This window comes from Notamacropus eugenii, chromosome 7, assembly GCF_028372415.1.
Source record: "Notamacropus eugenii isolate mMacEug1 chromosome 7, mMacEug1.pri_v2, whole genome shotgun sequence".
In the NCBI taxonomy this organism is placed as follows: Eukaryota; Metazoa; Chordata; class Mammalia; order Diprotodontia; family Macropodidae; genus Notamacropus; species Notamacropus eugenii.
The window spans coordinates 57737579-57758444 of NC_092878.1; the positions used below are offsets into that span (position 1 = coordinate 57737579).

Below are 20866 nucleotides of genomic sequence, written 5' to 3' on the forward strand. Positions count from 1 at the left end.
CTGGGGGGCCCCAAACAGGGGGGATCCTCTCTAACCTGGCAGAGTTCCCAGCTGGACTATGAAGGTCTGTATTGACTCTTAGGAGCAGTGCTGGTCAGTCCATCACCAGGCAGGCTGAGGGTAAGAGTATGGAAGTTGGAGGTGGGGGGCAAAACCCATTACTTAATGGGAAGAGGAGGGTGTTGCTGAATTTGGTGGTGTAACAAGTTTAGAGGTGACTGGGGTGAAGGTTAACTAGAGCAGTCTTATCCGCCCAAGGCTCAAAGACATCTTGGAAAGAACAGGTCATGGGGGAAACTCCACCTTCATTTCTTGATTCCGGGGCAGAATCCAGAACTATGCAGGAATCAACTGGTAAGATAGCCCAAGATGTCCCCATAATAGAACATAAGACTAACTATGTTAGGGACCCTTATAGCAATCTGGTAAAGGGAAAGACATTTTTTGGAGGGGCCTACATTCATAATTGAAGCAAATGCTAAATTTCAGTTAGAGGTTCGTGAAAATAAAGATCTAACTTTTTTTTCTGTCCAATTCTTGGACTCCCTGAAATTTATTCCCTGAAATGGAACCCCACTGGAAAATCTGCCTTAGTGGGTAACATGTATGAGGAGACAGTCTAGTTGCAGAAAAAGAATAAGGATCAGGGGTCAGTAGATCTGAGTTCTGGCCCCAGCTGTCTGACCTTGGATATATGTCACTTTATCCTGAGCTTTTGTTTCCTCAGTTTTCTAATGGGGATAGTATTGCACGCCCTTTTAATCCAGATTCATAGGAATTTGCCCAGCCTTAACCGAATAGATCATCCTTTCATAGCAAGCAATCATATTTCCCCAGACAAAAAAAAATTGGGTTAAAATACTTTATTTAAGAGAATTTGGCTTTTCTTTGGCCTCCCTGTGCCCAATGAACATGGTGGTCAGAAAGAACTTGTGTGATACATTTAGGAAGTTCCCATCCTCCTCCCACCTAACTCGCCCTGGAAAGGAGCCTGCTCAACCCATTTCACAGAAAGCCTGGGTATATGACAGTGTGCCTCAGTGGGCTGGATGCCCTGTCCAGAGAGCCTGGGAGCAGGATCTTCCTTGGAGTCCTCAGTTATTTTCCTACATCTTGACCATAATGCCCAGGGCTAAGGGCTGTCTCTGCCTGCATCCTTTTGGCATTTGTACCCACTGATACTTCCAGTGGGTCAGAGTGGCATATGGGGGCTCTTTGGGGTGACATCCCAGGCCAGGGATGCAGTTCATTGGCGAAGGTTGTGGAACATGGAAACTACAGTCATTTTGTAGGAAAGCGCTGCAAGGTCCTGGGAGAAATAGGAGACTAGAGGAGGTCCCCTATATACCATCATATCCAACGTTCTTCAAAATCGTTCCAGGCTTGGCTCTCTGAGATTCTTCCAGGGTGAGAGGGCACTTGCTAAGAAAAGTCTTAATTGCTCCAGCAAATTTTCTCCTGACACCCTAGAGGACCAGGTTTTTCTCCTCTTCCACTAAGCAAAGGTAGCTGAACTCACCCAGTTTGGGTGCCACTTCCCAGGTTCCTTTTCACCTAGCCTCTTCCATTGTGAAAAGTGTGCTAGGCTAGACCTCTTTAGTTGACCCTTTCCATATAGGGCATGAGTAGCTGTTTCCTTTCTGTCAAAAGAACGTTGCCCAGACCTCAGACAAGTGACAACTTGCGACAGACAACTTTCCCCTCAAAGGTCCAGAGTTCCCTATTCCATTCAGAAGCAAAAACGAGAGAGGGAGAGGATTCATCCACTCCTTCCTTCCCTCTGTGTTCCATGGAAGTTCCTGGGATGAGGAAGGGAACCCTCCCTCCCTTCACTGCTCCTGAGTTATGGTTAAGAGTTCAGTGTTTGGGTACAAGACCTCAACTCTAGATCCTCCTGCAGTTTCCTCTTTTTCTTCTTAAGGCACAAAAGTCCTGAGGGTCAGTCTCCCGGCCGAGGGAGAAGCAGACATTCAGCAGGGGTTACATTTGGCTAATAAATAGAGGGGCTGTGGTCAGAGAGGTAATTGAGATTGTGAAAGGGGCAATAAATATAAGCTGGGCAGAGACTGCTCTCTCCAGGGTCCACTGGGTTACCTTTGGGGAACAGCATCTTCACACCTGCCCAAAACAAAATGCAGAATCTGAGTGAAATCTAGGGGTATTCTCGTCTAAAAGGCAGGATTCCTGGGTTTCTAGATGCTTTGTGGCCAAAGATGAGCTCCTGAATTTTAGTGCCCTATTTAGGTCATGAAAAAGAACAAAGGGGCCCTTTCCACCTAGGACTTTCAGATCTAAGTCCAGACCCTGACTGTCATTGATTGTGTAACCCTGGACTGGGTAGTTCTCCCTGTGTTTCCACGTCCCTAAGAATAAATTGTGGGTATGAGATAGAGGATCATAAATTTAAGCTGGAAGGGCAACACACTCATTTTACAGATGAGGATACTGAGGCCCAAGAAGGTTAAGTGATTTGACAGGTTGTAAGCAGCAGAGCTGGGCTGTAACCTTAGACCCCCTAACTCCAAATCCTGGGTTCTTTCTACTTCACCATGATTGAATGGATGAGGAATTAAGGGTCAAGAAATCTTTCCCTGTATCACTGGTTTCTCCAGACTCTTTGAGTCTGAAGGAGGTCCGTCTATAGAGAGTAGAAGGGAGAGAGAAGTGCTACAGGATATAAAGACCAAGGTCAGCTAATTTCCTTAGCAATTTGGCAGACTGTTTCAATATATGGGCTCTAGGGTAACTAGGTGGGGTCCCTGCTGCCCAGATACTCCTCTCCTCCTCACCAAAGAATTCTCCCTGGCCTCTGGCTCCTCTATTCCACCCCTTCCAGCCCGAGAGGCCCCAGCCTCCTTGTCTTTCCCTCCCCATCCCACACTCACTGATGACAGTCTTTGGGTCTTTGCTTCTCTCTCTTCCTCTTCCCTCTACCCTTGAGTCTCCTCCTGTGTAAGAAACCGAAAGGGTCAGGATGCGTTGGCTTTGGATAGGGGTGGGAGAGAAAGGGAAGGGCTGTCCTGAGCTGCAACCCAGCTCACTTGCATCCCAGACCAAGGGAACTCACCTTTCTGGCTTCATCTTCTCTCTCCGAGGCCTGGATAGAGAAGAGAAGGGAAGGAGATGAAGGTGAGTTGGGAGAGATCATGTTCTCAGGGCCAGTAATTGGCAATGGGGCCTCTAGGGAGAGGGGCAGAGATCGTTGGACAGAGGTGGCCTGAGAAAAACCCTAATTCCCAGGGCTTAGTTGGAGTCAGGGGGTAGAGAAGCAGCCTGCACCAAACATCTGGAATTCAGATGACTGAAGGAGAATGATCAGTTCTACCCTACCTGGTCCAGTGGGGTTGGGATTGAGGACAGAGATAATGATAACAATCCTGGTGATTAGAACTCACGTTTATACAGTGCGTTACATTTACAAAGCGCTTTCCTCACAACAACCCTGTGAGGTAGGCTGTACAAGTATCATTATTCTCACTGTACAGATGAGGAAACTGAAACCCATCACCGGGAAGGGGACCACCAGGCTCTCATGGCTAGCTAGTGAGTGGCAGAGTTGGAATTCAAATTTAGTCTCTTCCCAAGTTCAACAGTCTTTTTAGCAAGGGTCGCCAGATAGAGAGTTCAGAGGGAAATGCTGCCCTTCCCCTTCCTCTCCCCCCAGCAAAGTGCAGAATGCTCCCCAAACCAGCAATCAGTCAATAACTGATTGCCCTATCCAAGTCACTTCCCTATCCCCTGAAGCACTAGGAACAAGGAGTCTGGCAGTAGGGTATGGGTCAGCTGATTTTACTACGTATTGTCTTTATTTACAAGAAAGGTAAGGCTCTTAGAAGCAGCATGATTCAATCAAAAGGGGGTTGGCATTCAGGAAGGCCTGAATTCAAGTCCTCCCCCAATACACACAAACACCCATACACACACACCCACACACACATCACGTGACCCTGAATAAGTTACCTCTCAATGCCTCCAGAGTTTCCATGTTCCACAACCTTCACCAATGAAATCATAGATCCACACACAAAAAGGGGGAGGTAGAAAGTTCTACTAGAGAAAGGGGTGTTCGCAGACAGCCATATTAAAAAAATCAATCAATAGAAAACATTTTTAAAAATTAAATTCTGGTAGTGCCAATATTTGTGTTGGTTCAAAGTCAATGGCTTCACACCTCAATCTCTCTTCCCTTTAAGACCTTTCTAATTTTTTATTTCTAATCCTTTGCTTTTTATAAAAAGGATGCGTAAAAGATATGGGTAAGCATATGGGATATGGGATGGGTAAGCATCTGGATCTCAGCTCCCTTCTTGGGAAAAGGAGAGGGAGAACAGAGACTCTTTAGAACAGCTAGTTTGCAGCAGGTGATCAGTATTAACTGGCTTTGCATGTGAGCCACACTTAGGGGCCAGAGCTACCTCTCCATTTCTTTGGGACAGCCTTCTGGGGATATCCAACCCAATCTATAGCGATATAGATACTGGAGGTAAGAACACCAGCCATTGTCAGGGAGTATATGAGAATCAAGAGCATAGAGTTAGCTGTAACCAAAAGAACTTCATGTCTCAGGCATGTGGTGACTCTGCCCCACAGCAGCTGTGGCTGCCCAACTGGAAAACAAAGTACTCCTGTTGTATTTTCTCTTCTTGTTAAGAGGAGGAGAAGAGGCCAGTGAGGTTCGGGGGGATGTGATGACATCAATCTGGTACTCGATTTGTAGGTGAGAGTAGAGAAGAGTGAGGGTCTTCTTACGTGCTCCAGAAGATGCTTCTGGGGTCCTGCTTGAGTAGATGCTTCAAGGGTAAGCCTTGCAGGAGGTGAATCTGCCCTGGTGCTAAATCCTTAAGAGGTGGATCTCCAAAGAGAAGTTATGCATGGATTGCAAACGATATTGAAGCTTTATATGTTAGCGGGGGATCGTGCGATTGAGGGGAAAGGAAACTGGTCTAGGAGTCAGAAAACTGGAGCTCTCTCATTCCAAGTACTAGCTCTATGATGATTGGCAAATTGATTAGCCTCACTAAAACTCTATTTCCTCATCTGTAAAATGGGAACAAAAATTGCACCACCTACCTCTCATGGTGGCTTGAGGAAAGCATTTTGTTACTGTGTGGCAAACATGAGCAAAGGTCACACAGAATGTTCAGGCAGGGATGGGTTGCTATTTGTGCTGTTGGAGGGAATACCCATTTCATTGAGATCTGAGATTCTTGGGCAGGTCACTTAACTCTTTGGTTTCATTTTTAGAATAGCTATCATATCATAATCTATACTCCTCACCCCCCCCCCCACCCAAAACCCCTACATTCACACACATCCCTTTAGAGGGTTGTAGTGAAGATAAAAAAAGCCAATATATTTGGAAGCACATTGAAATTGGTGGAGCGCTACATAGATATCAGAAAAAATGACCAAGACCAGATCTTGTGGCTGAAAGAAATAATGGCATGGTGGCTAAAGAGGTGGCTTTAGAATCAGGGTAACCTAGGTTCGAGTTCTACTTCTGATACCTGCTCATTATATAACCCTGAGCAAACCACTTAACTTCATGGAACCCCCAGGAAATCTTCGAAAAAGTTACAGAAGAACTCCTTTATCTATATTGATAGAGGAAATTTCCTGACCAGGGGGTTCTCTCTATCAGTGAATGAAGCTTTGGTCTAGACTGTTCCCCTTCCCAAAATCATGAGATGGATCCCCAGAGGATAGAATAACAGCTAACCTCACGATGGTAGTTAGCATATAGCGCTTTAAGATTGGCAAAGTGTATCACATACATTCTCATTTGTTCCTCACAGTGACTCTGTACGATAGGTGTTATTATCATCACCCCTATTTTATAACTGTGGAAACTGAAGTTGAGAAAAGTTAAATGATTTGCCTTCATATGCACAACCAGAAAGTGTCTAAGGCACGACTTGAACTGTGGTCTTCTTGACTCCAGATACAGAGGCTATACTCCCAAGGTTGGGAGAAGGGATTTGCTACTCACTGCAGTCAAGGCTGAGGCAAAGCCCAGTCCTGTGCATCGCTGAGCTGATGGTGAACAGACCAATGGTAATGATATGTGTAAAAAAGGGAAGGGGGAGACAGAGGCCCTGTCATTAGTTGGGGCCCTGCATTGGATGGGAACCATAGCTAGACAATTTAGGGGTACCCTAAGCTATTGGATTTGGTTACCTCTAGCCCAGACCCCAAGGATAAAAGGAATAGCATCCCTACCGACTCTCAGGAGTTCCTGATTCCCAAGAATGGAAAAACTTCCTGGCCCCTAGTACTAGCAATAAGGTCTGTTGGTCTACCCCCTGGGCCGAAAGGACAATGAGCCATTCTTCCTATGCCTCTTGAGCTCGGGCAGGAGTTCCAGGGGCCCTATGATTCACGGGGAGGTTTTGGCCATGGCCTGGAACTTTAAAGAAACCACATGTGTTTCCCTTTGACCTAACAAAGAGTCCCTTCCCAGGGCAGGCTACACTCAGATGGACTTGTCCTCTTATTCTGTCAAGAGTCTATGCAATTTTCCAAGCATAATTGCCCCAGAGCTATGATCAGCCTCCAACACTTTTAAGCTCCCTCAGGTCCCCAGTGAGTGGCTGTAGTTTGTGCTTGGTTGCTAGGGTTCCCAGCCTACAGCTTCCTCCCAACAACCCCAGGGTTGAGCACCCCATCACTTGTAAAGCCCTGCATGATTAGCAGTTATTCAAACTTCTTTCCTGCTTTTTGGATGGGACCCAAGAGTCTTTTTCCCATTCTGCCACACAGCTGTAAACCAGCTGTTGGTTTTAGCTCTCCAGGCAAAGGCTAGAAGGGGAAGATGGGGGTGGGGGATGGGGGAAGAGATGGATAAAGGAGTAGGAAATTAAATGCAGCTGCAGCCAGAGTGCCTCTTGGTGAGTTAATTATTTCCCTGTCTCCAAAATCCAGGAAACAAAATGCAGAAGGCTTCAGCGGAGACCTGACCACCCCCGTCTCAGCCACTGATATGCTAATCAAGAACAAATGAAGAGCATTACGCTTTAAGCAAGAAAGGAGAATCCAGGAACCTGAGGACAAGCTCTCAGAGAAGTTAGCAGTCTGGGTTGTAGACTGGGTGATGCCCTCTGAATAATGAATGGCCCATTGGGATAGTGGATGTCCCCTCTGCTTCTAATATACCACATCTCCCAGAATCACAAGCCTTTAATTGGATCTTAGGGGCCAGACTTGAAAAGCACCTTATAGACCAACCCCACCCTTACTTTTTTTTTTTTTTACAGATGAGGAAAATGAGGCCCAGCAAGGTTAAGTGATTTGCCCAAGGTCATAACGGTAAGTAAGGACAGAGTCAGGATTTGGATTCTGTGATTTTCTACTATCCCATCTCCCATCCCCTGGTGGGGGTGGGGGTGGCGGATTGATGGGGTGGTCAGGAAAGTAGGAATGCTAGTACCCTCCAGGGCAGGCCCGAGAGTGCCCAGGGCCCTGGTCACAGCCTGTGCCATGTGGGTGGTGAGAGGCAGGGATCCCATACCTGCACTCACACCGCACATGCTCAGTGAATGCTAACTCCATGTAGGATGGCTGTTCCCCAGACTTGATCTTCAGAAGCTGGAAAGGTGAAAAAGAAGCTGGTTATGAGATTTGAAGGGGAAGGTGGAATGCAGCAACTCTCCCTCTATTTCCCCTCTAGAGCAGTGGATCTTTAACCTCAAGTCTGGGGATAGGTTTCAGGGGATTATATGAACTTGGAAAGGGAGAAAAATAATAACTTTATTTCCACTGACTTCTAACTGAAATTTTGCTTTTCCTTCAATTATGGTGGCAACAAACACCATTCTGAGAAGGGATCCATGGGCTTCATCAGACTGCCAAAGGGACCCATGGCACAGAATAAATGGGAAGAGGGGTCAAGGACCCCTGGTCTGGAAGAACCTAGTCTCTCCTTCCCCAAAACAGAACTTGTCCCCTTAGCATTCCTTGGGAAAAAGCAAGAGTCTGCCTCCTGAGTCCTACCAGCCTTTGCACCATATACCCCTGCTGAGTGCCAGACAAGCAGCTCACCAGGTGCCAGACAGCAACCCCACCTACAGTGGCAGAGCTAGGCCAAGGAAGAAAACTGTCTCATCAGTCCCAGACATTTCTTTCAGTTGATCCCATTTACAGAGAAAACCAGAACCAGCCTGACGGAGTTCATCCACCTGTCTCCATCTAATTACTACCTTATATAAAATGTGGGGTGGGTGGGTGATGGAAGGATGATAAGGTACAATTCACTAGCCCTCGAACTTGGGTTTTTTAAAAAAATAGTAAATATTTAATAAAATGCCTATTGAATGAATGAATGAATGCACATTTCAATTTCTAGGACTGATATGGGGCAGGCAGTCGGTGCAAAAAACTGGATAAGTTCTGATGATAGGGAAAGAGAGGAACCTCAGGAATAGAGCATCCTGGCCTCAGAAACAGTGTCAGTCTAAGGGAGCGGGTAGAGGGTCCAGAAGTAGGGCAGCAGGAGTACCTGCATGGTAACATTGGTTGTCTCCACAGCAACACAGTGGAGGTTCTCATCTCCACAGCAGCCAGTGCAACGCCTCAGTGAGACACAGGACGGGCTAAACATGTGCTCTACTTCCCCTGGGTACTCTGATGAAACATCCACCAGCTTCTCCAGCGAGCGGCAGAAACTTCGACCCCACACCTCCTGGAAGGGCAACACTACAAGGAGACAAAAAGGAAGAGGAAATTCATAAGCACCAAAGTCAAGGTCAGGGTAGGTTAGACACACTCAGGCCTTATCTGTTTTCTTCACAGTCTTTCAACATATTGCTTCCTATTTATTCCTCTACCCGTCCATGTACAGTACCTTGCATATAGCAGATGCTCAATAAGTATTTGTTGAGTCTAAATATCTATTGAATCCTATGAGGCCCAATTCACTTGACATTTCATCCTTGAAATCTTCCCTGACTACTATATCCACACTGATTTCAAGATAAACAGAGGGAGAATAGCAATTTTGGCTGTTGGTAGAAAGCAGGGAAAAAAATCACCAGCTCCACCTGGCTCAACATGCATGGTAAGCAAGGGCATTAAAGGAGCTTGAAAGGAATTTCCTCCTTCCAGTTGATTGGCAATTTTGCTGAGTGGAGATGATTTTGAGGGTACCCGATTTCCTGCCAAAGGGATATAATAGGAGTTAAAAGGAATTTCAGACCCTGACTCAGAGAAGGTTGAGACTGATTCATCCCAAACATCAGTACCAGAAGAATAGGACTTCAAGAGGCAGACAAAAATATCTAAAGCTTTCTCCCATTGGCTGGTTAGGATTTGAAGCACAAAAGAGCAAAAGATGGCCCCTGAAACTATCAAGCCGAGGACCTGGCCTACTATTCCTCCTTTGGGGAAAGAGACGATACAGTAGCCAAGGACCAGCAGATGATATCAGAGTACAGAGAGGGAGATATCCAGCAGAAAGCAACATGGCTAGGAGAACTGAGAGACAGAAGATGTGGTCCCCAATAGAGAAAACAGCAAACTTGATAATATCTGCAAAGAGCACTGGAGGTTCCACAGTGTCAGTGTTTTCTATACATGTGCCTTTCCAATAGCGGTCCCTGGTCACATCACAGTTGTATCCTGCATATGTTTACTACCCTGTTGTATAGTATAAACCATGGGGCAGAGAATCCCTGAGTCTGTAAAGACTCTTTTTTGTCATTTATTTTGCTATGCTATTTAAATGCCCTTAGACATTATCTTAGAATGGAGGAACCACATTCCATAATATCAGCAGCATCTAGCACAGTGCTGGGCACATGGTTGATTCCCAGTAAAGATAATGTATTGAACTGAGTTGCTGAATTGTTTTCCTAGCCTGAGTTCCATTGGGTTCCTCTAGGACAGGTGTGAAGTTGAAAGCCTTTCACCTTTAACCCTTTCTCATTTCAGATGTTGTGCCATATGCATAGGCCTGTATCCTTCCCAACTACTTAGAACCCATCAAAGCTTAAAATGTCATGTGAACACAAGACTGATATATTTACATACATTTTCACCTTTGATCCTCACAATAATCCTGTAAGGTACAAATTTACTATCCCCATTTTACAGCTAAGGAAGATGAGGCTTAAAGGAGTTGTGAGTTGCCTAGGTCACATTGTTAAGTGGCCAAAATGGAACTCAAACTCTGATCTCATGTTCAGGGTCCCAAGTTCGTTTCCCTACACAACCTCTCCAAAGTGCAAGGCAAATGGCTGCTGAACAATGTTTTTGTGATAGCAAAAAACTAGAAACAAAATGAGTATCTGTTGATTGGAAAGCAATTACAGAAATTACGGCGTATGCATATAATGGAATATTGCTACACTGCGAGAAATGATGATAATGACTAATACTGAGAAACAAGGGGAAACTTCACAGAATCTTAGGAGTTCAGAGTTGGAAAGGATGGCAGAGGACATCCAAGCCAACTCAGGAGAGGTAGTGTGTGAAGCAGTTTGTCAAACTCAAATAGAAATGAGCCCCTGGGCCCTATATTGACTTAGAAAACCACAAATTAGCACTATCTATGTCACTTTGTATTTTTATTTATTTTGGTAAATGTTTTCTAATTACGTCTTAAAGAGGTTCCTGTTCCCATTTGGCTGTGAGCTTGACCCCTCTGGTGTAAAGGATGAAATGCTGTTGTCTGAGAGTCTTAGATTCAAACTTACAGAGCTATCTGAGCTTCAGTTTCCTCATCTGTAAAATGAAGTCTCTTCCAGCTCTAAATCTATGGATCCACACCTGAAAGAGAATCGCCACTAGAACACGCCGGATACAGTGTAGCCAATAATGTAATGAGAGTCAAGGGAAGCAGAACTAATTAGAACAAGATACATCACAGCTACAATAACAGAAACCATAAGAACACCAAAATGAATTGGAACACTGAGTAGCGACAGTGACTAATGCTGGCTCTGAAGACGAGATAAGTAAACATCTTCCTTTTGGCAGAGAGGTAGGTGACTATGAGCGAAGAGTATAGTTTTCACTGTCAAATGCGGTCACCGTCTGGGTTGATTTTGTTTAAATGTTTTTCTTTATTACAAGTGAGAGCTCATTTACTGGGAGTGTGGGTATAGAAAAAATGACTGATGGAAAAACAAAAAGCATCAGTAAAATTTATTTTTAAAATAATGGCTAATGAACTCTGCGGATTTTCTAGCCTCCATCTGGTCTGGAATAAATGCTATAAGGTTCAGCTGAGAGAAGCCTAGTTGGAAAGCCTAGTCCTGAAGAGCTTGAGAGAGTAGGTCTCAGGTGTCCCTGGGAGCTGGTGACATAACTTCTCAGAATCATGTCATTCCCCAGCTCAAAGACCTTCAACAGCTATTTCCTAATGAATGAAGTCTGGATTTCTTTGTCTGTCTGTCAAGGCTCTTCAGATTCTGGTCCTGTCCTCCGTAGCCAACATAAACTCTGCGGTCTAGCCAGGTCATCCTTCTTGCCATCACACAAACACACTATGTTCTATATAATCTATACCATTATCCTGTTCTCTATGTGGTTTCCTTCATCATGCCAAATCTCACCATCCTCCAAAATCCAGTTCAGCTTCCTCCATTTCCTCCATTAAGCCTTTCTTGAACTCTCAACCCAGTGAATTCTCTGGGAGTGGATACTCTTCTCTCAGCTCCGCAAATGCTTATCATCTATTGAGAATACGTCATTCATATGCATGAAATAATAGTGAACATTATAAGACAGGACATGTCACCTTTAGGATAGACATGCTGGTACAGTTTAAAGTTTGCTGGATTTGAAGTCAGTTCTGCTTACTACCTGGGCGACCCTCAGCAAGTCATATCTTTTTCCTGGGTAGGGAAGAGGGGAGATAAGTCAGGCCCAAAGCAAGATGTACTTTGGCCAGAATCTTGATTCTCCAAATGATAATTCTCTGATAGATATGGAGCGAGAAGGGACCTCAGAGTCCACCTAGCTCAACCCTCTCATCTTACAGATGAGGGAACCTGAGGCCAGAGGAAGTTATGTGACTTGCTCAAGGTCACAAAGGTAGCAAGTGTCAGAAAAATTGGAACACAGCTCCTCAGACTGCAGAGCCAGTATTTTTCCCTTGTATCATGCTGACTCCTTACATGGAAGAGGATCCCCATGTGTGCTAGCAACACAGGTACATATTTTGTCTTTTACTGAGTACCCAGTTCTTATTTCAGCTATCTCAGCCTCAGTTTCCCAATCAGTACAACAAAGGGGTTGGATAAGAATTTAAGCCCTCTTCCAGTCCTATACTTGTAAGTTCTCTAGTTTGTAATCTCTTTAGGGGTTGGAATGAAGTTTTATACTTTCTTCTATATCCTCTCCCATGTTTGTAAAATGAATAATCAGCCTTGGGATCCCTAGGCTAGCCTGTTCCTCAGTGAAGAGCCATTGACAATCTCCAGGGACCCAGAACACCCAGATGCCTTTGAAATAATTTATAACACCACCAAACCTAGGCCCAACCAGAAAATCAATATGGTATAGATGAGCTCACTCTCATTTGAGAGTCAGTAAGTCTGACTTCTAGGCTCAGTTCTGCCATTACCCAAATGGACAAGTCATCGGATCTCTCTAGACCTGAATTTCCTCCTCTAAAATGAGGGGATTGACCTAGATTTGGGGTCCATAAGCCCCCAAGGGATCTTTGGATAGATTTCAGGGAGTCTCTAAACTTGGATGGAAAAAAACATCTGTATGTGTGTGTGTGTGTGTGTGTGTGTGTGTGTGTGTGTGTGTGTGTATAATATGTATGTGTTTTTATATATGCATATATTATATATATCTAAATATGTATATCTTTATTTCCACTAACCTCTAACTGAAATTTACCATTTCCTTCAACTGTTAACATAGGCAGGGGCAGCTAGGTGGTGCAGTGGACAGAGCATCGGCCCTGGAGTCAGGAGGACCTGAGTTCAAATCCAACTTCAGACACTTACTAGCTATGTGACCCTGAGCTTAATATTGCCTCCAAAATAAAATTATTAATGTGGGCAATGAAATACAAATCTGAGAACGAGTCCATAGGCTTCACCGGATTGCCAAAGGATCCCTGACACACAAAAGATCAAGAACCCCTGGATTAGATGACCTCTAAGGTTCCACCCCTGAATTAGATGACCTCTAAGGTTCCACCCCTGGATTAGATGACCTCTAAGGTTCCACCCCTGGATTAGATGACCTCAAAGGTTCCACCCCTGGATTAGATAACCTTGAAGGTTCCTTCTAGCTCTCTAAATTCTGTTACATTCTATGAACTAGGATCAGACTAGTCTTAGGAATGCAAGGAGGGAAACATCTATTTGACCCATCATACCCAATGGTGGTCATACCCACTTTGGACATCCCCCTGGGGTGCTGGCGAACAGAGGACTGCATCTGGGTAACTGGGAGTCCCCAATGCCTCACCTCCTGCTGAAGTCTCCTTTCTCTGCCCCTACCCCCTCACCCAGCCAACACCTCTCCTTTGCTTGCTTGCTTTTCTGAGACAATGGAAGGGGCCAGAGTCCATTTCACTGAGCAGATGATGGCACAGGTCTTGGGGTAATCCCTGAGGAAAAATAAACCTTGGTCCAAGCAGAGGTCATTGGGAAAGGAGGAGAGTCCATGGAAAATACCCCGGACACAGCTATCCACGTGGCCTAGACAGCCTCTGCAGAGCCACTATATTAATGCTTATCTGGGTATCAGTCACACTCAAGGGCTGAGCTGAGGGTCAGAGAGGGAGAGTAGATTGGCTATCCCTGGCTCTGCCTTCCAAATGCCCAACCAAAGCTCTCAGCATCAGCAGGGTGGAAAGGTGGGGGTAGGGGTAAGGCAAGGCTCCTCTCTGACCAAGGAGATGGAGCTGTGGACCCTTGACATGACCCAAAACCTATAAGAGCCTTGGTGGAGAGAAAGGGCAGCCTGGAGGCTGCCTTTGCAGCACAGAGACAGGGAATAGCAGTTAACATTTTAACTTCATGAGCTCCATGTTTAGTCTGAAGCCCTCATGGCATATTGATGTTATTCTGAGCATTTAATCTCATTGAACTGAAAACATAAATAATATTTAAAAAAAAAAAAAGATAACAGTGGCTAAAGGAAGATAAAGGACACTGCCTGTTGTCCTAGAGCATATTTTCTTCTAAAAGTGGCCCCTACAATCAAAAAAGGAACATTCAGAACTGTCCCCAGGCCCCTTCTCCAGTTCACATTGAGCTGGTGATAGCTTTTTTTCTGGCCAGGGTCAAAGGGGAACATCTGGGTTAAGCAAAAATGACTGTCCTGGCAGCAGAAAGAGACAATGATTTCCCTTTTCCTCTCTCTTTCAGTGTAAATGCAGTTTCAGCAGCTCATGTAAGGTCTGATTTCCCAGGTGAGAGGCCAGGAAGTTTCAGAGGGCAGAGGTTGACCAGAGGTGTGCACAGTCCTCTATTCTACCAGGACCATTCAGATGTAGTAGCACGAAACACTGAGAGAGATGGGATGATTCTTCCCTCAAGATCCCGGAAATGTATTTTGGAAAGTAAGGGTGGCAAGAGATGTGGCACAGACACAGATAATACTGACCCACTTAGGCCTTCACAAATAGTAGTAGTAGTAGAAGTAGAAGTGGTAGTTAGTAGAAGAAGAAGTGGTAGTAGTGGTAGTAGAAGTGGTAGTAGTAATGGTAGTAGTAGTAGCAGTAGTATGAGTAGAAGTAGATGTGGTAGTGGTAGTAGTAGTAAAAGTGGTAAGAGTAGTAGTAGTAGTAGTGGTAGTGGTAGTAGCAGTAGTAGTAGTAGTAGTAAGTAGTAGTAGTGGTAGTGGTAGTAATAATGACAAGGATAGGGACAGGACTGATAATTTGATTGGTGGTGGTAACACCCAAGTGAAGAAACTCCATCTACCAATTTACCTTCTCTGCAATATATGGTTTCAGAAAGTAGTCTAGAATACTAGGAAGTTAAATGACTTAACGTGCTAGGGTCACACAGCCAGCATGTGTCAAAGGTTGCACTTCAACTCTGGGCTTTCTGCCTTCAAGGCTGGCCATTTACCCATGATGCTCTACAGTCTCTATAACAGTGTTTCTTAACCTAGACTCCATGAACTTGAGTTTTTGCTCTTTTTAATTGTGATGACTGCATTTCAATATAATTGGTTTCCTTTGTAATATTGGATATTTTATTTTACACCCTTAAAAACATTACTCTGAGAAGGGTCTATAGGCTTTTCCTCCAGACTGCCAGAGGGATCCACAGTTAAAAAAACCAACCCCCAAACAAACAGAAAACCCCAACTTGAAAATTCACAACCTACACTACTAATACTAATTCCCTGTTACACATTACTTCAAAGTTTGCAAAGTACCCTGCATACATCGTCTTTGCTAATCTAGGAAATCCCTCTGTACAGTGCTCTTTTCCTACTCTCTCTCTTCAGTTTAGTTTCTTGAAGCTCTGTCTCAGCTCACCCCCAGACTCTTCCTCATAGACAGACAGCTGGCTACACTTGGAGGCAGAGAGCGCCAAGCAGGCCTGCGTGGTGTCTGGCTGGTTTAGAATGACCAGGGAGCCCCAGAGAGGGATTTTCTTGGTGTTACCAGAGGGTTTTTCTATCTCTCTCCCCTTTACACGAAAGCCTCCTGCTGAATCCATCTGGCTCCAGTTTCCCATCCCTGCTGGGCGGAGACCCAAGAAGGGAAATGTTCAGTGCCTGAAAGAAAACTTTTCATGCTAGTTGCCTGCCGGGAGGGAAGGGAGAGGGGCCGGGCGGGGCTGCTGGCTCCTGGCCTAGAGCACAGCAGGTGTCCCCCGTGAAGGGATGTACCAACCCAGGCCTAACATAGAGAGAGCCTCCCACAAGAGTAGATACAGTTGGAAAATCTTTCTGCAAAATCTTTTGTTTCAATTTAGGAATCTTTCCTCACTGATAACATCATATTCCTCCAACGCTCTCTTATCTTGGGTGGGCAAGACAGAGAAGCTAGGTCAGGCCCAAAGCATGATGTTCTTGGGTTGGCCAGAATCTTGGTTCTCCAATTGACTATTCAGTCCTGGGATTATAATAGTGTCAGTCCCGAGACAATATATCTAGAACTAGAAGTCGCATTTAATACAATCCTCTCATTTTACAGATGAAGATAAAAAGGCCAGAGACTTGTGGCTTGTCTAAGATCCCAGGGATATTATGTATGAGAAACTGAATTCAAACCCAAGCCTTTGGACTCCAAAGCCAATGTCCTCTCCACAATATCACACTGATTCAGTAGAAGAAAGCAGACCTTGCTTCTTTGTAACATGGACTATAGAGGTGCTGCGATTTTCCTTTATAGGAATGGGTTTACCTCGATAGTTTTGAATTGGATTGTGAGCATTTTAAAAGCAGGACTATTGGGCACCTCCCCATACCTCTACAGTGCCTAAGTCAGTGACAGGCACACCTGAAGTGCTCATTAACTCGGAAGATTTGGTTGACTACTCTCACCTGGCTGGGTTCAAGAGGGTCATAGAACACAGGGCAGGTAAGTGTTTGGAGAAGAGAGGGAAAGGGAAGGTAGAGAGGGGATGATGCTGGCAGGCAGAGGGTGTTTCCTGATCTGAGACAGGATATTATTCCAGAGGGGAACAGCACGCGTGTTCGTGTGCCTGTTTGCACATGTTTCCTCCCCCACAGAAATGTCTCATTTTGGGGGTGGGAGGGAAGTGACTGTCAGGGGTTAAAGGGGTGGCATGTGGACACTCAGCACATTTATGTGAAGAGCCTGGCACTGCACAGCCTGCTTTCTGCACATATGACTGCTTGGCAAACTCCTGCATGCGCTTTGAAGATTCCCTCTCCACATAAGTGAGGGAGGGTGTTACCAAGGTTTTGTCTGTTTGTAATCAATGGGAAGTTCTGGTTAGATTCCCCAAGCATGGTGGCGAGGATGGAGGTGGGGACACTCATCTTTTGCCTTATTGACACTCTGGCCCCTTCCTATCCCACACTCAGTGTGGGAACCTTGGAGAAAGCTCTAGACATGAACTTGGGAAAACTTAATTCCGGATCCCACTCTGTTACCAACTAGCTACATAACCTGGAACAATCCATCCACTTTTCCAAGTCTCAGTTTCCTTCTCTATAAAAATGAGGGGGATGGAGTAAATCAGTGTTTCCAGTTTTACTACCACTTCAGGATTCATAGATTTTAGGGTCCCTGGACAGTTTCTCTTCCCTGTATCTTTTCAAGCCAAACCCTCTGCGACTCTTTTACCCCCATTTCTCACACCAACAAACATTTAGGGGGGAATCCAGAACATGAGTCCTGGGGGGCACAAGTTTGGATGGGAAAAGGTTAACTCCCCTTGGTCTCCATGGCCAACTTACCTTCTACTTCTGCTGTGCTGTTCTCAGGAGATACATCCCACTGCTAGGGAAAGAAAGCATGGGAATAAGGAAAAGTTAATGTCAGGCAGAGTCCCCCCCACTGAAGAATGCTGGGACATGGTTGCTTTGGCAGGTGAGTGGTCAGTTATTTATTTACAAGACCTTCTCAGGAGTTATTTGGGATCTAGACACCTGTGAACCTCTCCTTCCCCAACTCCTTTCACTTGTACATTTACCTTGTATCTTCCCCTCCCACCCCAATCTTTCAGATCTTTGCCATGGCCAGCTGTGAGACCTTAGGTAAGACACTTCAACCCACCAGGGCCTCAGTTTCATTACCTGTAAAAAAAAAAGTGACCCTTTTCAACTCAAGCATTCTACAGTCTATAGCTGCCTTCCCTCTCTGCTTGTGCTCTGCCTCCCTTCTACCCATCCCCCTTCCTGTGCTCTCCCACACGAGCCCCTTGGCCCCTTTAATGTCCCAGCTTGGCTAGGTGCCAGAGGCCTGTGGGGAGGGAGATCAGCCGGTGGGAGCAGGGGGCCACTGGTGCTAGTAGCTGTAGAAATGCTATAACAAGGCCACTCAGCAGACTGGCTCCTTCAGGACCATCACTCCCCGCTCTGCTTGGGAAGTGATCCCCCTACTTTCCTGGTCCATCTCCCATTCTTCTTCCCTCCCCTCCCCGTCCTACTCACCCAACACCCCTGTTTTCAGCATTAAGGACCTGGGTGGGAAAGAGGACTTCCCTAGGCAGTGGGAAGGGACATTATTGCCTTTGGCAGGACGTCTTTACCCAGGCTGGAACTGGGCCAAGGCCCTAAGCCACATGCCCTAGCTCCTGGGAAAAGAACTTGGGAGCTTCTCTTGGCCCAGGGACTCAGGACCTCCGGGTCAGCTGCCAGCAGATGGGGACCTTGGGGTTGGGCTGACCCTGGGGGAGTGAGGTCAGACTTAAGAAGACAGAGCATTGTCCTCTTAGACTACCTGAAACCCTTCCCAGGGGGGCTTCTGACCTAAGACCAAGCCATGGAATAGGCACTCCCGTATCCCCCTTTCCTCCCCCAGGTTCCTCTTGTCTATGTCAGCCCCCTTGCACTCAGTAGTAACTGGAGCAATCAGGCATGGGTCTGGTATATTCCCAACCACCCAGTGAGTCTACCTCCCTGGTGATCCTGCCCCCTCCAATCTCTGCTTCCCCAGAGCCTTTGGGTCAGAGGTCCCAAAGGCATTGGGCTAGTCACCAGGGCCTCGACCCTGACCACAGGGCCCAAACCCAGCCCTGGGATTAACTGGGAGATGCTTTTAGCATAACCACCAAGGCCCTGGGGCCAGACAGGAAGCCTCCCTCCCTTTACTGTGGTTTCTCTATAGCCTCACCCCCACACCCCCTCCACCCCCTTCCGGGATAGAAACCTTAGCTAGGGTTGGTTTTCCTCTAGGGGGCTGGCTTAACCTGAGTTCTTCATTCAGGAGGTGAGGAGAGTTCCAGTTCTAGGAAGTACCTGGAGCCCGTGGTTATCTTTGTCTCCGGGGTGGGGGGGGGGGGAGGGCGGGGAGGGGTGTCTGTCTGTGTCCATGGAGGTGCCCTCTCATCTCTGCCCACAGTCTCTTCCTGGGTTCTCCAGCCCACTCCCTGACAGATGTTGGGGGTGGGGAGGGAGAGGGAGCTAGGTTAGGGGAAGAGAGAATCCTTACCTGGGGGGATGCAGCAGGCAGGGACAGACTAGCCAAGAGCTGCAGGAAACACGTGAACAGCCGCATGGCTGACATCGACTCAGAAATCCTGGGCCATGGGACTTGAGATCCAAAGGGAAACCAACATACTCAACCCCACGAAGGATGCCCAGGTGGGGGCCGGGAAGGGGGAAGGAGGAGAGAAGACACCAAGGAAAGCTTTTCCTTGCTGGGGTGGAGTGGGGCAAGAGACCCTGGCAAGTCCACTTCACTTAGGTCTGGGAGGCAGAGGGACCAGCACCCATAACCTGAGCATCTTGAAGCAGGTTCTGGGAAACTCCAGGAGCAGGCAGGTGAGTGAGGTCGTGGAGAGATCTTTGAAAAGAGAACGGGCAGGGAGTTTGGGGGTGACTGTCCCAGGCTGGTGCCTCCCGGCCCAGAGGTCCGATTGGCAGGGAGCGGCGCCTGGCTCGGTCCTGAGTGCCTCGAGATTCCCGGCCGCCTCAGAGATCGGCTCCCATCTGAGAGCTGCTGCTGTCTGCAACTCTGTTTCATGGGCTGGGATCTGCCGAGGGTGGAGCTCCTCCTCCCAAGTCCCTCCCTCCTTTCCCTGCTGCCTCTGTGGTGAGGCAAGACTCCAGCTTGCCCGCCTAGCCTAGAACCCTGGTGGAAGGGGGCTTCCACAGAAGCAGGGGGCCCTTAGAAAGACTTCCCCAAAACAAAATGCAGACACCCAAGGGAGGGAAGTTGAGGTGAATGAAAGGGACTCTCCCACTCCTGTGCTCCATTTGGGGTGGTCCCATTCACAAGAAGTCCTCATTCAGGGCTGCCTGGCCTGTTGTAGACGTAGGCCATCCCTGCACACATCTTTAGAGCTGATTCTGAGGAACGCACAGGTAACTCAGGTGTGGCCTGTGCCTAGCCTGACCTTGGCATGGGGTGGCAAGGAAGGAGAAGACTGTCCTTTTCCAGGGCTCTCTCTCTGTCCTGCTCAGCACTGCCCCCTGGCCTCCTCTATCTCACTCTCCTTCTCCTTGGAGCCTCCTGACACCACTCACATCCCCTCTCTTCTCAGTGGTTCCCCAGAGCAAACTCCAGACTTTGTGCTCTTTGGCGGGAGCCCCAAGTGAGGGCTGGCTGTAGTCTTTGTCCAGAGCCCTGGGAGAGGGAAGGCACTCCTTGTTTCAGGTAACCTCACACAGCTGGGGATGAAGCTAGGGGATTGGGCCGGGGGCTGGAGGATAGAGCATGTCCATGTGTAGGTGTGAGGGGAAGGGATGAGGAGCAGAATGCCACGCAATCTCCAGGTTATCTCTGAGATATAGCTTATGAAACCCTAGGTAAATGCAGTTTCCAAAGCATGAGCCCTAGTGGGATCAAACTTGGTACAGTGGATAGAAGACTAGATTGGGAAGTCAGGGGACCTGGATTCACATCCTGAGTCTGAAACTCAATACTCCATCTGAACACCCACTTTCCAATAAAGAGGTGATAGACTCAGTATTCAGAATGAAACACGAATGTTTTGGACATGGACAATATAAGAATTTCTTTTTTTTTTTTTTTTTTGACTATTTGTCATAGGGGGTAGTTTTCTTTATTTTCCCATCAGGGTAGGGGATTGGGAGAGAATAAAACACTTGTTAATAACAAAAAATAAAATTTAACTTTAAAAGCCTATGTGACCTTCCTTGGACAAATCTCTTAAAGTTTGCTGTTCTCAGTTTCCTCATCTGTAAAATGAGTGGGGGTAGACTAGATGACTTCAAGATTTATTCCAACAACTCCAAATCTATGACTGTTTCCATGAATTGGGACCAGTAAGGTACCTGTAACACAAAA

General features: G+C 46.5%; 1 protein-coding gene and 1 long non-coding RNA gene across 2 annotated transcripts; one reads left to right on the top strand and one right to left on the bottom strand.

Annotated features, from left to right (window-relative positions):
* Window positions 1-848: 848 nt before the first annotated feature.
* On the bottom strand, window positions 849-19167 carry PGF (placental growth factor). The gene is made up of 7 exons (XM_072624431.1): window positions 19046-19167; window positions 17350-17392; window positions 8495-8691; window positions 7508-7584; window positions 3068-3097; window positions 2886-2948; window positions 849-2118 (listed from the first exon to the last, which is right to left on the bottom strand). The coding sequence occupies exons 1-7, from the start codon at window positions 19118-19120 to the stop codon at window positions 2091-2093; spliced, it is 513 nt and encodes a 170-aa protein (XP_072480532.1). The 5' UTR covers window positions 19121-19167; the 3' UTR covers window positions 849-2090.
* Window positions 2118-8611, top strand: LOC140514272 (uncharacterized). The gene is made up of 3 exons (XR_011970521.1): window positions 2118-7062; window positions 7254-7305; window positions 8524-8611. It is a non-coding gene; the product is annotated as an uncharacterized lncRNA (long non-coding RNA).
* Window positions 19168-20866: the final 1699 nt, after the last annotated feature.

What these genes read in the sequence shown, in the direction of transcription:
- PGF (XM_072624431.1), bottom strand. Translation starts at nt 19,120, where the DNA reads ATGTCAGCCATGCGGCTGTTCACGTGTTTCCTGCAGCTCTTGGCTAGT. An exon ending in CATGTGCGGTGTGAGTGCAG is followed by an intron (nt 3,098 to 7,507) that starts GTATGGGATCCC and finishes TTCTCTATCCAG; the next exon opens with GCCTCGGAGAGAGAAGATGA. An exon ending in AGACCCAAAGACTGTCATCA is followed by an intron (nt 2,119 to 2,885) that starts GTGAGTGTGGGA and finishes TGTTTTGGGCAG; the next exon opens with GTGTGAAGATGCTGTTCCCC.